The sequence below is a fragment of the Homarus americanus genome, unplaced genomic scaffold (assembly GCF_018991925.1).
Source record: "Homarus americanus isolate GMGI-L3 unplaced genomic scaffold, GMGI_Hamer_2.0 scaffold9476, whole genome shotgun sequence".
Classification (NCBI taxonomy): Eukaryota; Metazoa; Arthropoda; class Malacostraca; order Decapoda; family Nephropidae; genus Homarus; species Homarus americanus.
In genome coordinates, this window is record NW_024745389.1 from 264,923 (window position 1) to 282,256 (window position 17,334).

The 17,334-nt window shown below is 40.1% G+C and overlaps 1 protein-coding gene across 1 annotated transcript; it reads right to left on the minus strand.

Annotated features, from left to right (window-relative positions):
• Positions 1–6,209: 6,209 nt before the first annotated feature.
• LOC121878660 lies at positions 6,210–16,789 on the minus strand. Its single transcript, XM_042384980.1, has 3 exons — positions 16,756–16,789; positions 7,355–7,647; positions 6,210–6,868 (listed from the first exon to the last, which is right to left on the minus strand). The coding sequence occupies exons 2-3, from the start codon at positions 7,645–7,647 to the stop codon at positions 6,607–6,609; spliced, it is 555 nt and encodes a 184-aa protein (XP_042240914.1). The 5' UTR covers positions 16,756–16,789; the 3' UTR covers positions 6,210–6,606.
• Positions 16,790–17,334: the final 545 nt, after the last annotated feature.

Genomic DNA, 17,334 nt, shown 5'->3' on the forward strand with positions numbered 1-17,334 from the left:
GCCCTACTTGCCCAGTTGCTCTAACTCTTTGTGCACTGTATTTATCCATTATTTGGTGAATGACTGCTTTACTAAAATCAAGCAACGCTACATGTTTTCCAGTTTTGTGTACGTACAGATGGTATGCATTTAGGACAGACATATCTACAATGTGGATGAATAACTTCAAGTACCATCTTACAGTTCTGCGTACACACACTATGGAAGACAGAAGCATGTAATTTTTTTCTATTACAGTATTCTCATTTTTTTATTATAATCTACTACAGGGGCAAGTTTTTGGATGATGTCATCATCACGAACTCTCTTTTCTGTATGAATCATATGACATGGATGGACATAAGTCAACAAATGCACAGCTTTATCATCATTCCACTTTACACAGCCAATTCGATTACAGTGACGAGCAACCATTTCGCCAGGCATATCCTTCGAGTTGGCACATACTGTTCCACATGCATCTGATCTTCCTTCATTTAGGTACTGAAACAAAGTGGAGCTACTGTACCAATTATCACAATATAGTATATGTGATTTCTGCATGCAATCTTTCATGAGTGTTTTGATCACAGAGCCAGAAACACCCAGGTTCTCATCTCGTTCTATGGCAGTACTGTACTGTAGTTGCCCGTGTACACAATAAGTCAAGAATGTAGTCGGTTTTTACAACACATAATACAAACAATTTTACTCCATACCAATGCTGTTTTGACGGTATGTACTGCTGGAGGCCTAGGCTACTACGCCACAGCAATAAACTCTCATCAGTACAAAGGTCTTGATATGGAGTAAATATTTCTCTTTACTTCCTATGCATGTGATCAACAACTGGCCTTACTTTGCATAGCCTATCATTTTTGTCAACTTGGTTGTTATCTGTGAAATGCAGGCACCGTAATAATTGTAAAAACCTGTCACGGGACATGAGTTTGGAGAATTTTGGTGTCTCAAAAACCTCATCCACTGTCCAATAGTCATTGACTCTCTTTTTTTACATGACTCATAAGCATCAGTAAACACAAACCATGTAGATGTCATCCCTGGTAACTGGTTTCCAAGTAACTTGATGCCCACTTCCCATAAAATCTGGCTTCGATTCTTTCATCTGAAGGTAATAGCGGTTAGATTCTCGCACTATTATGTCTGTAAGTTCCTCATCCAGATACAGGAGTAAATAATCTAGCTCATTTGACTCATCTGTCACACTGCATGCATCAGTCAATCCAGAGTTACTTGCATAAAATGGAAAAACAGAAGAAGTAAAAGGAGATTCATCCCAGACCCACCGAGCGAGACCTTGAGTAGGCATGGGACATGCTGTAGGTGTAGAGGATTGCCGAACAGCACCTTATGCCACTCGCTGACTACTATCAAAGGACTGACCATCTCCCTGACTATCTGATTGAACAACCTCTCTCTCTCTCAGTGAATGCTCTGTGCTACAATTAGATTTTTTTTCTTTCTACCCAAAGAGGAACTTTGCTTACCATGCTGTTTCCTTTTAGAACTTGGTCCAGGCTGGGGATCATATTCATCAGTATCACTTGAACATGATATATTATACTCCCTACCTTTTGTTTCTTTCAAAAGATCCCTCTCATAATCACTTTCACCATCATTAGAGAGAGCACTTGAATCAGTGTCAATACTATCCATTAAATCAAGAAAGTAATTAATTGCCCCGACACCTTCGAGGCAGCGGCCAAATCTCGTACTGCTCTCTGTGACATTATGAAACATAATGACGTGTCTGTGTGGTATATGGAGACAAAAACAACCCACACAGTTGGCATCACTCATTATCAGCTGCGAGAAACCACTTTCTGCACCACAAGATGGGCGCGGGCAATATGAACGCCAGATCACGTACGTGACACCCATTGTCTACGGAAAAAAATCGGTGGCACGTATATGTGACACCCGAGGCGAAAGGGTTAAATATGTCAGCAAGGAATCTCTGTGAGTATTACTATTTTCACGTTGTTCATTTATAACAGTACCGTACTCCGCCAGTCACTAAATTCATCCGCAACAAACTGGGATGTTGAAGGTTTAGGTGAAAAATTTTGAAAGCAAAATAGTATATAGACCCTGTTGATTGTGAATACAGTAGCCATTCTCAAGTGTATTTCTCACCATTCGCTTTCATGGCAAAAAATATTTTCTGTGAACACTATCTTGTTTGTTTGCCTTTGTTAAAAGCCCGACGTGATTTCTCAAATGGCCCACTGTGGTGTTGACAGTCATTTGGTCCACAATTTATCCTGTAAGATACATCATCAGTACTGAAATCAACCCACTTACCAGGATCTCTTCTCCTATTATTTACAGCATGAGCATGACACATCCACATGTTCTGGAATGGTGTTGTTTTACGACCAGAAGAAGGGTCAGTCTCAGAAACACCTACAGGCTTTGTAATAATGTCTGTGTTACTGAGAGAAGATGTTGCTTTTGATGGAATCTCTTTGAAAAATGATGTCAGCTTTGGAAGTTTTGGATAATTTCACTACAGGTACTTTTTTGTTTCTTATCTTCTGTCAGTTTACGTTTATGTGCTCCATTCAGTTAGATGTTTCATCCTGCCTCTTATCTCAGTTATCTGAAGAAAAAATAAAATACAGTATAATTAAAAATAAATTACACAATACACTTACTGTACAGCCATGATATCTATTACTTTCACCAATACCATGCTCCCATACACCCTGTACATGAGTGACATAATTCCACTGACAAAAGTGGTGCTAAATTACAGAACTGTACATAACATACATTGAAAACAAACAAAATGTCATAATTTTTTGTTGATTAATGCAGACCTGGTTTAGGTGGGGATAAGGAATAAAAGGAGAACAGAAAAATGGGGGAAGAGTTAGTAGTGGGGTGTAAGGAAGTCTTAATGATGTTCTGAGTTTTCCCATGATGACTAATTTCATGCTTTCTTTGAAATATAAAATATAAAATTATTTCAAAAAATAATAAAATACAATAAAATAGAATCTAATTTTTTTTGGGTGACCCCTGGCCCCCTGCTTTACTGGTGTCCCAATCACATACAGTACTTAGTCTGCCTACTGGGTAATCCAAGACTGAACATGTGTCACTCAGAAGGCAAATGCTGAATTGTCATAGGCAAAGATAATAATATATGAAGCACTTTTCTGAGGTAATGTACAAGCATTTAAGAAGACTGGACTTAGTGCAACTAACAAAGTGCATTTGACAAGCCACTGCTGAGGACCCTATGGAATACAAAGGTAGTTGCTACACATGCAAAACAGGAATAAGTACAGTAATAGCAAAAATAAGTGGAGGTCTGCATGATCAAAGAGCTTGGAGGAAGCTTTACATTAACCAGTGCAAAAATGTGGAAAGCAGCTCTCTCTAAACAAAAGTTATCAAGCACTCACCTGGTAATCAAGAGTCATGCAGCCCAGACCTCTCCTTTCTTTTCTGTAAATTCTATAAGCTGTTGGTGGCTGCTGTGACTGCGGAAGCTAGGGGTATCTGTCACACTTAACCTTACCACAATGTTCAGATCCTTAGAACCACCAAGAATATTCTGAAATTTAAGAATATATATCAGTGATTTGTCCAAGAAATTTTAAAAGCTGTGGATATGAATTTCACTTTTATAATAGTTACTTTGGAACCTCAATACTCATCAGCAACAGCCTTCAGTATTTTGTAAGGGGATGCTTTAATGAATAAACATAACAATCACTTTTGTCTCATCTGGCAAAACAATCTCCAAATGAAAGACTAAAAAAATGTAAGGTAACTCTTCATATGAATTAACAAAGGAAGGGAAAATGAGACCAAACTACATTTTATAAGCAGGAAGAAATATTCAAAATACTCATGAAGTATTAACCTAACTAAACCCTATGTCAGAAGAAGAGAAATCCTTCCTCTGGATCAAACCTTTCCTTCCAAAATAATACAGGAACTCACACTCAACACTTTGCATTACTTCAAGGAGATCATGAAAGAAAACCTATACAAACATAAGTAAGATTTAATGAGGATTAGATGAAACTTGATTACCTTTCATGAAATATAAATTACCAATACTGTGAGAAGATTCCTGGAGGACAAGAATTATGCTGTCTAAGTTGACCAAACTCATAAAATGACAATAAAACTAAAGGTGCAGTGTACAGCCGTAGTACACAATTTCATTTCAAAGATAGTGATCCTCTACAAATAAGCTGTGATTCAAGATAATGCTGTCCCATAATTATAAAAACTATATACTATAGTAGCAACACTTCTGCATGCAGTGTCACTACGCCACACTACTTACCGTCCTCAACAACGGATACTCGTCCGTAAGCCAAAAAAATTTTCAATGGGACTTATTATGGAAGAGTATCCGTAAAGTCAGAAATCCATAACTCGAGTCATCCATAACCCAGGGAGTGTCTGTATTGTACTGCAAATGTTTTATTATCAGCAATACAATAATAAAGTAGTTAAAATGACATATAAATCATGATTTCTAGCTGAAAAGTGACAGTGAAAATATAGGCTAATGGTTACAATTCATCACCAGTCCTGTAATAATATGGGTAATAATTTAGACATCAGACTCATGGGAATAAACAACACAATGGAAAATATCTAAAGAATAAAACTTGTTTCTTACCTCATGGAAAAAGAAATGGGTGTCCTTCTGTTGACACTATTTAACAAGACCCTAATGAAACTACCTAAAGTAACCTATAACACTGTAATGAACTTACATCTTAAGAGAAGTAGGTTTTGTTGGTTTCTTATTTACAATAAAAATTCTGTCCCTGCATAAGCCAACACCACACTATTCAAATTTATTGATTAAAATTTTTTAGTGACATCATTTTCTCCTTGCACTGCTGTCTCTACCAATTTCTCCAATATTGTGAGGAAACAAAATAAAACCATTCAATCCTTGGAAGTTAGGTACGTCTGGATGAATAACCTGGTAGGCTACACAGACAGCCAGGCTATACAGTCATGAACCTATAAACATATTAACAACTATATATCTGTAACTTGACACTGTATACAGTTTCTGCTTAATATGCTGGGGGTCTGCCAGTTAAGTAAGGTAAGGTGAGGTTAGATTAGGTTCTGTGCATTGCTGTTTCCATTTTCTTGTTTAGTATCAGGCAAATTATATCCCTAGAAAATTTGATGTAATTATATAAACTGTTTCGGGTGACGAGTTTAATTTCGGGGTAATGGTGAAGGAACGGTTAGCACCTGAAGGAGTTCATAAATTTTGGTCATATTTTCTAGTTATATTTTGGAAGATACTAATTAATAAAATCGATTCAAGAACTTTTTGTCTTAATTAGAAGTATTTTTTTTTTTATCTATGCTGATAAATCACCAGTAATGGGCAGGGCATGAAGGATGACGGTAATTAAAGGATAAAAACACGATGAAAAACAGATCATGATATTATTTGATGTGATTTCCGACAGATGAAGGTCCAAATGGTTCAAAACACATAACTATCGGAAAAACATATTTTGGATCCCTAATCTAACCTAATTCTTAAGATTCCAAAGATAACCATAATTAAAATAATACCAAGAATAGCACTGGGCTTCAAAATAGCCCTTGACAAAATTATCAAGAACAGAGGGAACTTACACAGGCCACAGAACTCCTTCCTCCCCACGACGAGGTCACTTCTAATGGGTGGTCAATGGTCATTAGGTAAATAAGACGAAACTTGACCAACACTGGCGCAGGCATATACCATTCTGGAATCATTACTGTGCATGCCCAGTGTCTGCCAACAGAGCATATCAGAGAAGTGACCGACCCCCTCAAGTGGCGAAGAGGATAAGTAAAATGAGGTTAAGTTAAAAACACAATCCTCCTTACCTACTTCGCTCTAAAGTAGATGATGCCAGAGAACTTTGTCCTCAAATGAATATCCTCCAAGGTTGCATATGCTTCCAGTTCATTCTTGGACCAGATCGCAGCTCACATTCACTGCTTTATCGCCACGTATGCTGAACGACTCTCATGAGTTAGTGATTACTGTATTATGACTTGAAGAACCCCGGGGCTAATGACCAGAGTAAGGGGTCAGGTCCTATTGAAACTATCAACGCGTCAACAAAGAAAGCTGTATAATTAAGGGTGTACTAATATATATATATATATATATATATATATATATATATATATAGGTTGAAAAATAATATATCTTAAACTTCATTGTTTTATATAAAAACAGTAAAGATTCAGGGTCATCAAGGGTACTACAGTCCACTGCCACAGGAGCAGTTAGTATTTTGTACTAGAAACATATCCACAAACATGTGAACCGAGTCCTTAGTAAAGTATATAAAAACATCACTTAAACTTAATCTCACAAAAGAATGCCAATACAAAAATTACCCTAACTAAATCAATGGCAGCTTCAACATCTTAAATGGTAAAAGACATTAACAGCATAAATAACACACACACACACACACACACACATTTATTGTTACACAAGTATCCCAGCACTAAGGCAAATTATATCGGGAGATTCCTAAATAGCAGAATATCCATGGAAATTAAATGTGAAGCATCCTGCTGTGTCCCTTGAGAGAGAGTTTACAAGTTGCTGCAGGCGGTGGTGGTGAGGGCGTCGGTGGGCACACAGCCGTCATAGGTGATGGAGACTGTGGTGGACGGCTCAGTGGTGGTGATAACGGTGTTGACAGTCCTCGTCGTCGTTGACCAAATGGTGATCAGCCGATTTCGGAGAAGCCGGGGAATGCGACGGTCATTGACGACACAATCACACGACGGTAACACCATCTCCACCACGCTGAGGCTGTGGGACTCTTCGTCCTTGACAGCTGTACGAAGAGGTCTGTGAAGGGGAAGGAGAACATCCTTTAGGCTTAAACAGTATAAGGCTTATGAAATGGTTCCCACGATAGTGTCCCACCTGTTCCAGCGTAAGTAATTCTGTGTCGCATAATACGTATTAGTTTGAATACATTACTAGCAAGAGTGCCAAGTGTGGTAGTGAGTATATTTCTAGACATAAGAATTGGTTAGGTTTGTCCTTGGTCTCAACATTATGGTGTCAACAACTAGTGTGAAATACAAATTAAACAGCGTCCACTCGATGCTTGCACCCAGTTCGCAGGAATTATATATTATTCTCATAGATGACATTCTGGGAGAGGCTTAGGTATTATTATTATTATTATTAACAACGTTATCATTACTGCAAATTCTCTTAACTGAGATAAATGTGATTAAAACATTAACTTCAGAAGGGTTTAGCCATGGTGATCTGGGGGAGGGAGGAGGACATCGATGTACACCAAACTACGATTGGTGGACTTACTGCGAGAGCTGGTCAGTCTTGGTGGGCTGGATGAGGTGCGTCAGGTCTGGGAGGAGGGAGTGAGCGGGGGCACAGGCAGACACCCCGGAAACTGTAGTGGTACAAGTGGGGTAAACTTTGACGGTGTGGTAGATGGTGGTCACCTCTGTTTTCTGCACATTCTCAATGGTTAATATCTGCGTTTCCTGTATTCCGGTCTCCTGGGTCCTGGCTTCCGCCCACAGGGGGATCTCCGGCTTCGCGAAGGTCACACTCACCAAAAGGAGGAGAGACGCTACGGTTCGGCCTGCCATCTGTTGACACCCAAAAGGGAGGTTAGTCATAAATTTTATAATAAAAAAGTCCTTTTATGTTCATCAACAAAAAGAGAGGACAAACACTCGGGAAGGATAGCAGCTGAAAAGTTTTCCTCTGTCACATATATTCCAATTGTGTTTACATAATAACATTTTGAAGTAGGATAATTCTTGTAACTTTATCTACAGTTCTCTTTTTCGTATATTTACACGTTTACAGCTTTGTTTACTTACTACATTTACATATGCTGTATTATTCTCAATGCTCCTGAAAGAGTAAAGTTTATACTCTTTCTTGCAACCATAGAAAGGCTCGGATGGAAGATATTGTGTTATTTATGGGTTTGATTTTTTAATAATAATAATAATAATAATAATAATAATAATAATAATAATAATAATAATAATAATAATAATAATAATAATAATAATAATGTGGACAGGTAAGACGCCTTCAGCCGACCTTTCCTAATTATATTTTCGAAATTGGAAAGGAAAATGGAGAGATGATGAGGGAAAAGATGAAGTAGGAAGATGTAATGGCTGGGTAGGGAGGTGATGGAGGGTATGGAGGTAATGGAGAGAGGGAGGTGATGAAGGGTAGGGAGTGATGAAGGGTAGGGAGTGATGAAGGGTAGGGAGGTGATGTAGGGTAGGGAGGTGATGAAGGGTGGGGAGTGATGTAGGGTAGGGAGGTGATGTAGGGTAGGGAGGTAATGGAAAGAGGGAGGTGATGTAGGGTAGGGAGGTGATGAAGGGTAGGGAGGTGATGAAGGGTGGGGAGTGATGAAGGTTAGGGAGGTGATGAAGGGGTGGGAGTGATGAAGGGTGGGAGGTGGATTATATGGGAGGGTGATGAAATTGTGAAGGAGTGGTAGAGTGATGAAGGGTGGGGAGTGATGAAGGGTAGGGGGGATGAAGGGTGGGGAGTGAAGGGTGGGGAGGTGATGAAGGGTGGGGAGTGATGTAGGGGATGGCTGAAGGGGTGGGGAGGAAGGGTGATGATGAGGGTAGGGTAGGGAGGTGATGAAGGGTGGGGAGTGATGTAGGGTAGGGGAGGATGAAGGGTGGGGAGTGATGTAAGGGATGAAGGGATGTGATGAGGGTAGAGGTGATGGGGAGGGTGGGAGTGATGTAGGGTAGGGAGGTGATGAAGGGGTGGGGGTGATGTAGGGTAGGGGAGGTGATGAAAGTGGTGGGGAGTGATGTAGGGTAGTGATGAAGGTGATGTAGTGATGTAGGGAGGTAATGGAGAGAGGGAGGTGATGTAGGGTAGGGAGGTGATGAAGGGTAGGGAGGTGATGAAGGGTAGGGAGGTGATGAAGGGTGGGGAGTGATGAAGGTTAGGGACCTGGGGTGAGGGGGTACTGACGCAAAATAACTCATCGTCCATACAGAAACTGAGTGTAAAACAACCATAGAGTTTATTTCCTTAACCTGCTAATTTTTTTCTCAAACTGTCATTAGAATACGTCAGAATGAACAGTACAGTGTTAATCAATAAAGTATAATATTACTGAGTTTCGTGGAGATCAGACGAATGGTTTTGTATGAAAAAGCGATAATATAATTTCGATAATTTATTTTTTAAACACTATTTATAAAACTAAACCATAAAAAAAATATTCAGTCTTTAAAGTTTCATGAAAATCAGCCAGAAAATTTAGGTGATGAAGCGATAACAAAGTTTTTCACGACAGCGGCCAGGGAGGATGACACCTTTGTGTTTGAATGTATATTGTCAGTTCATCGTCTCAAGTTCACTTTCAATACTTCGACCATATAATAATAATAATAATAATAATAATAATAATAATAATAATAAAGACGGCGGCAACACCATATTTTATCCTGGGCCGAGTCTGGGGGCGCTGCTCGCTGACGTCAACATCGGCGTCAGTGTATTCGTTTTCTTTGTTTTTCCTTACGCGTGGAGGAGTTGCTCGGGGACAGGAAGGAGCCACATCAACACCACCTACTGCGGGCCACTGACTCTTCCCAGCTCCCACTCGATCATGCACAAGGACAATAAGAAAGGTTGGGGGTGGATATTGACGACGTGTGTGTGTGAGGCTGTGAATTTAGATGCATAGGAGGACTATGATGGATCACCACTCCACGACCCCCTGACGGAGACACGATGATCCTCCCCATACTGGCCAGATATTTTGTAAATAATATTGATTATGTGTTAAAGGAATATCCTTCCTCCCTTAGGCTTTAGTAAGCCCCTTTATAATATTTATACTGTATATACTTGTCACACTTGCCAGATGCTTCTGGTGTCATTGTACAGGGGTACCTAGTGACAGCACTAGGATCCCGCTTCCTCTATCAAGGAATAAACAATTGAAATTGAAATTGAATTGAGGACTATGAGGTGGGGTGGGGGGGCGGAAACTGGTCGCCACAATCGCATCCATGCCATACGCCCGAGTACTAATCACTACCATAACATCCCCCATTTCAACCACTGGAAAAATCTTTTGTATTGTAAACTACACTGAAAATCCTTGTGTCGCTATACTGTATGACTCGAAGCAGTTGACTGTCCAATCAAATTCAAATTCAAAACATTTATTGACATATATCAAAATGACTGGCCAATAGCTGAATGTCCTTCTTTCACTCACCTGTCCAGCTACCGTCGAGGTTTTTTCCTAAGGCTCGTCACCCACAATACAAATAAGTCTAAAATATAAACTCTTTGTTTTTATAAGCATTCTAATGGTTATTTCTCTTACTCAAATAAGTAAATTTACGCAAGAGCTCCGCCAGGTAACACTGATTTAGTCATATCTTGAAACAAAGTCACTGATCCTGCAGAAAAGTGTTACTGTGACCGCCGCTACCAACACTAAATGTCGGATTTCATATTTCCAGATCCTGTGTGAAAAACAACAACAGCATTTTCACCTCATCAGCGACCATAAAAGAAAACAATTCGTCCCTCAGGTTAGTCTTAAGGCAGTAACAAAAAAAAAGGTTTATTATAATAACTAGCCTGTCGTGAAATATTACCCATAATAATAGGAGAACGGAGTGTCCCAGCTGGCGGGGAGAGTGACGGCTCTTTTAATAACCTTCCCACAACGACGGGCGCCTCAGCTCAAACAGACGAACACTTACAACCACTCACAATGCTCCTGGTGACTACACTCCCTGCCCCTCACCGACCACCACAACATTGTACCCCACTAACCCGTGATGTTACTGCACACACACACGCTGGAGACACTCGACTCGATCTCATCATACTGTTCGCCGCACGATTAACCAATTAACCTCTTTGCCCTCGTTAACTAATGTAACTACCACGCCTCACACCACAGCAATAAATCACGATACAGTAGTTGATACTCGGGTGAGGACTACTGCTTCATCAAGCTTTCAGGCTTTTATTTCTTAAATTTTTAAGTAGCAATTTTTATACCCGAGTTATAAATTGAAGAAAATCAAAGTAACACCATCTGCATCATGTAATGTTAACTCAGACAAACTAAAGGTTCAGGTTCGGTAAAGTTAATATATGTTGGTGAGGTCAAGTAATGTTAATAATGGTATGATTCAATTATTATTTATATCTATATCATTAAAACGTGTGACTGTTGCTACAAGATATAAAAATGAAAATATTATTAAGAATAAATACAAATATACGTGTATGAATAAAAGATAATCATCTCTGCCCATTCAGATTAACATACACAGTCTGAATAATTAACCGTCTAGAGAAAATATTTACACCTACGGCATAAGTTTATTCCTCCCAGCCAGAGGATGTCCGCCCTTTCCTACACGGCAGGTGGTGGTAGTCGTACCGTCCAGCGCTTCTAATGCATGTCTTGACAGGCGTCGTAAATATCGGTGTGCTACATCGCCTCATACTTGGTTGTCGCCACAGAGCACACAAGACACAGCTCCACATAACCTAACCACTATGACATCACCAAGGAAGTCCCCCATTTTCCTAACATGTACTTATGTGAATATGTAAAGTACTCGTCCAAAGCTCGTGGGAAGTAACAGTTGCCATGTTTTGGAGAGGTAACGAAGACCAAGAAAGGACTTTATCTGGTATTCAAACTAAAATATTTCCCAATACAGTATGTTTAAAACTGTTTAATTGTATCCACACCATGGGTAATAAAATGTTACGGTTCTCTGAGGGAGCATTAGTTTATACCAGCACTCCCTTAATGCGGAAGAGACTGACGTGATGAATAATCTCACCTCAAACTCTTACTCCTCTTGAGCACCCATCAACCCTGGTGTTGTTGAATGGCTGACAGCTCATCCAAACTTCTTCGTTACCTCAGGTGGAAAGATGAACGTGGCAACAGACGTAAAGGCTCTAGGCTATGAAAAGGACACTCACCTCCGAGTACAAGGCGGAAATCAAAGGACACAAGTCGTTCTCCCTTAGTCAGGTGGTTCTTCTCGCGTCGGTGGTGTATAAGGGATTCGGTGATGTCACTACCCCGAGGAATCATCGACTACGTGAAGCAACAGGAAACTATGAAAACGAATGGGTAGAAATATCTCCCTAAGAAAACGATACAGTGTTTGTTGTCCTCGTCACCATCACTGCGAACACCACATCACTGTGTTGTGTTGGTGCGTTCGTTATGTTGACTTTCTTGTGCACCTCACGTTTTTTTCTTTTTAATTTGTCATTTTCTTAATGGTCATAGTCAGCATATGTTTTTTTCTTGCGTTTTCTATCATTTGTTTATCTTTTCTGTTGTTGATTTTCTTCTTTTATTCCCAGGATAGGAATGGTTGTTGTTTACCTTCTTCTATCACACCCAGGACAGTACCAGATTGTAAGATGCTCAACCACTACCGCCACAGTTACCTTCACCCCCTTCTAATGCCGCCACGTAAAAAAAGTTTTAATTCAATCCCCATTATTTGAGTCACTGATGATAATAATCCTTTCCTTCCGCGGTGTGTGTGTGCAATTAATTAAGATTTACGCCTAACAACCAGACATGAGAACCTAACACTTCCCTCCAATCAATGTAACTCCTCCGCACCACTCACTAAATCGGTCATACGTGTTGAGGAAAACCCTGAAATTGGACTGAAATGACCATGAACCGTGATAACTTGAGACACGCCTGCTGCAGGACACCATAACCAGTAGCTTGGGTGAGAGAGAACCTTGAGGGCGTCGGGGATGAAGGTAACACGTCCTTCTAAGTCCTTCACCAGGACCCCTACATAATAAAGCGAGAATACACACTCCGATGAAAGAATTGTTTGTTTATTACTGAGTTTCATCTTCCCCTCTCTCTCTCTCTCTCTCTCTCTCTCTCTCTCTCTCTCTCTCTCTCTCTCTCTCTATTCGTGAATATAAACAAACAAGCCTCGAAGATAACCACTGCCCTATTGCTGCAAGCCATTCAGTGGTCACCGTGAGCGAGAACACAGCCATTACCTGTTGTCTCGTGGGGGTAAACAAATTTTATTCCACGTTATTTGCACGTCGCTGAAGCCACATATGCTTTGTTGTTGTTTGGTTGACTCTACTAGGGTTGTGAGGCGTAGGTATCAAGGTTCAAATTCACCTAACTGGTTGACTTAAGATAAAACGCCAAAGTAACATCTTATTCATGCTGTGATTCTTTCTTGATTAGATAAGGTTCGCTTAATGTCGGCCTCGAGACAAAATTACTAGAATATCTTCAAATACTCTTAAACATAATTTTTATCTCGTACTAAATTAATGTATCTACTTAAGGCTGAGTTACAATATAAATGCGGCTATTTTTTTTGTTAATATTTTTGTTTGTGGAACCTTAATGAACTTGGGGCCTGACTCTGTGGTGGTGGTGAGGACGGCAGGTGTTCTGGGACGCACACCTTCACGGCCACGAAGGAGTGGAGGAATGCTAACTTGACATAAACAAACAGGAGAGCTCATAATTAATGTTATGGTGAAATTAAGAATTCTGTATTATGGTAAAATAATATTCACATTAGACATCAAAGAATTCCCAGTGAGAAATGAGGACTTAGTTTAATCACTACTTGATAAGCAATTAAATTCCTCGTCCCTACTGCAACACACGCAAGAGCTTCAACAAGAACAACAATGTGTTAAAATGCTCTTGTCTAATAAATGATTGTGTCTTTTTGAACAAGTCAATAGGTACATAAATTAGCTCCAAGCTCTATATAATGCTCCAAGAAATATTATAAATAAACCCGTTTAACTAATATTCATGTTCATTTATAACTATCTAAATGTTTATCTATTGTAGTTACTAATCTATTTATTTCATATCCATTTATTACTTTGAATGGCAATCACTCAACTCAACAAGTGAACGTCTTACCCTCCATATAACGAAGATAACACCCAATACCACTGAAAGTTATCCAAGGAACACAAGGGCACTAATACCCAATAACTAAACCTAGATTTACTTTCATGTACAACAAATTAGAAAGCTGAGGGTAACGTCGCCACAGACCAGCACCGCCGTGGTCGACCGTACCAGCCAAGACGGAGATTTCAACGAAGAAGTGCAGAGTAATCCTGAGGAAGCGGGGGTCTCCTCACGCCCTCGGCTCTCTCTCTCTCTATGTTCCGGTGACACCTGATCACGTCCTCACCCTGGTTCTGAGTGTGTGTACCTGATAGACGTAATATGAGTACGTGTGGCAATGTTGGGGTTATGTCTCACTCGTAAGACATTATGAGTGTACGGTCGTGTGTGGAGTCATGTGTGTATGTTGTATGACTATGTGGTGTGTATGCGAGGTGAATGTCATAAGGGGTTATTAATTACATGTTGTATAACGTTGAAACACGCAGCAAAATATCTGATATATTAAAGTTTGAGTCATGATTACGTCAAAATGATTATACCTGTGTTGCGCACCTGTAATTACCTGTGTTGATGAATCACGTAACTATAATTTACAATACACAAGAGGGTCACAAAATTATCCCCCCACCAAGCTACAGTACATCCTAGTCAACTTGTTCCAGTGTCCGACGAGAGCATTGGACCAACACTGGGCAAACTCACTATTATTCCTATAAAGCAAATTACACGCAGGAGGTTAATTTTTACTCTAATTTCTCGGGGTTGTAAAAATATTTATCCTATATGATTATGTCGTCCACCTTAGGAAGTAAAATTGTCTAATGATATAGTCACCCCACACATAAGCTATATAATATACCAGTCTTAACACCACACATCTGCTAAAAGTCTCTCCTACACCAGCCACAACCCCCATACCTACCGCCCACACCTGTCACGCTCTACGTCACACACCTGCGGGAGGCCACACAAACATCTGGAGGTTCTGAGGTACGTCGAGCGAGACCACAAAACTCTCAGGAACTTGAGCTGAGACCACGTGGGTGATGATAATTGATTAGCGTTACTGTAAGATTTCGGTTCGATACCCTTCAGCAGGGCTACGAGGCGGATAGTGTGTCACGAACGCCTGTGTGGTGTTGAGGAAGTGGCGGGCAAGGATTCGATTTTGCTAAGAACCAAAATAATTGTAAACGGATAAATGTATAAAAAAATAAGTAAATAATTAATAATAAAAAGTTGAGCGTGATATTATTATTATTATTATCTAAAGACTAAACATCCACAATAAAAAAAAATAAAAAAATATATATAAATGGTCAAAATACAGTAACAATTAAATTTTTTATATTTCAATTATGCTCGATGTAAATATATTCCAAATAATTAATAAATAAATAGACACCTATAATCATAGTTATTTGAGTCTAGTTTAATATAATATATTAATTGATAAATCTATTATTTTATATTTTAAGTCTATTTTCCCGAAATTTATTGTTTTTATAAAAGCATTAGAAACAAGTTGAGGTAAGCCTGTAGACAACCACTGGGCAGACTCAAACGTTAATCCTGTGTGTGTGTGTGTGTGTGTGTGTGTGTGTGTGTGTGTGTGCGCGCGTTAATATTGACACTTCACTCAATATCGTACACAAAGAAAATATATTAAAGTCCACAAACATGTGTACAGTTATATCACACCTCAGCCGATGTACCGAGGAGTGAAGAGTCATTGTGGTCAGTACATAACACATGAATCAACACTTGTGGTTATAATGGCGGTAATATTACGTCCGTCCTACCAATGTGTGTAGCAACATAACAGCCATACTATATAGCACTTGGTCAATTATACTACGCTATCTATGGGTAATATATCAACCCGAGGAATGCATAATACTGGATTAACTATAATATGTATGGATATAATAAGCTTCCCGTCACACTGTATAGTACTACCTCAAGCATACTGAACTGTGCGAGCCGTATAAACAATATATTTATTGGATAGTATTTAAAAAAAGTATCTATCCAAACTGTATGAAATATTGAGACCCTGGCTGATAGATATTGGGACATGCATTTACTTTGGTATATAATATAACATAAGTAATATAATATGCATTTATTTCGGCGTAAATAATATGTTCGGTTACCAAATGTATTACGACCAGTAGGCCACAGATCCACGAGTACCAACCTCCCGGGACATTACGAGTTGCATCGTACCAGCCTGGCAAATATTTTTTAGATACTACTATTCTTATCTACGCATATATTTACTAGACCCTAACTTTCCTAATATACAACATTCCGTACCCAAACGTTACGAGTCATCAATCCTTTTACCTACTATTAACACCAGACTATTGAGAACACCAAATACACACACACACACCTTTTATTGAATTACGTCCACGGTGACATAATCCTCCATACCAAGAGTAATCTTGTTTGGCTAACACACCCAGTGTAACATAACACACCTAATCCAACACACCCGGGAGACAGTGACACACTCATGCCAACACACCCAAATAATACACCCGGGCATCACACCTCGGGGGGCACGGAGACACCCAGGGGGGAGCACGGATACACCCAGAAAAATACACTCGGGCATCACCCAGGGGGGCACGGAGACACCCAGGGGGGAGCACTGATACACCCAGAATAATACACTCGGGCATCACCCAGAGGGGCACGGAGACACACAAAATAATACACCCAGGAGGAGGGGCACGGACACATGGGAAGGACCTACCTCGCGTGACAACTTTCTGCTTCCCGCGTGAAAAGGAAAATGACACGAATCCTCAGCCAACGGCCTTTTATAGCCCAAGTCTTCCCTCCCCCTCCCGTCATGTATACACCTCCTCCTCATCCCTCCCCCCTCTCCTCCCTCCTCTTCCTCGACACGACTTCCTCCCTCCGGCTCCTCCTCCTCTTCGTCCTTGTTCCCTCTCACCTCTTCCTCCTCCTCGTCGTCGTCTCTTCTTCCACCTCATCACCTCCCTTAACGTTCATTTCCCGTCCACTCAGTATCCTTCATTACCTCCTCAATATTCTTCACTTCCTTGACCTCTCCTCCACTTCATTCTCCACTCCTTGACTTCCCCTCTACTCCTATGCCCATCCTTACAGATCCTTCGCATTTTTTTCCTATATCAATCCTTCTGCATCCTCGTCACACATACAGCCGAGTGTTCAGGCCAGTTTAAGATGTAATGGATGAGATCAGTGCTGGGTAACGAGCACGACTCACTGCCTCCTGTAAACGCTGCCTCGTTGAAAGTGCTTGCTTGCTTGTCTACCTTTCTCTGTCCTCTCTTATTTTCTCTCT

Coding starts and splice junctions, on each gene's coding strand:
- LOC121878660 (XM_042384980.1), bottom strand. CDS start 7,647: ATGGCAGGCCGAACCGTAGCGTCTCTCCTCCTTTTGGTGAGTGTGACC. Junction 6,869..7,354: donor AAGACTGACCAGCTCTCGCA/GTAAGTCCACCA, acceptor TCCCCTTCACAG/ACCTCTTCGTACAGCTGTCA.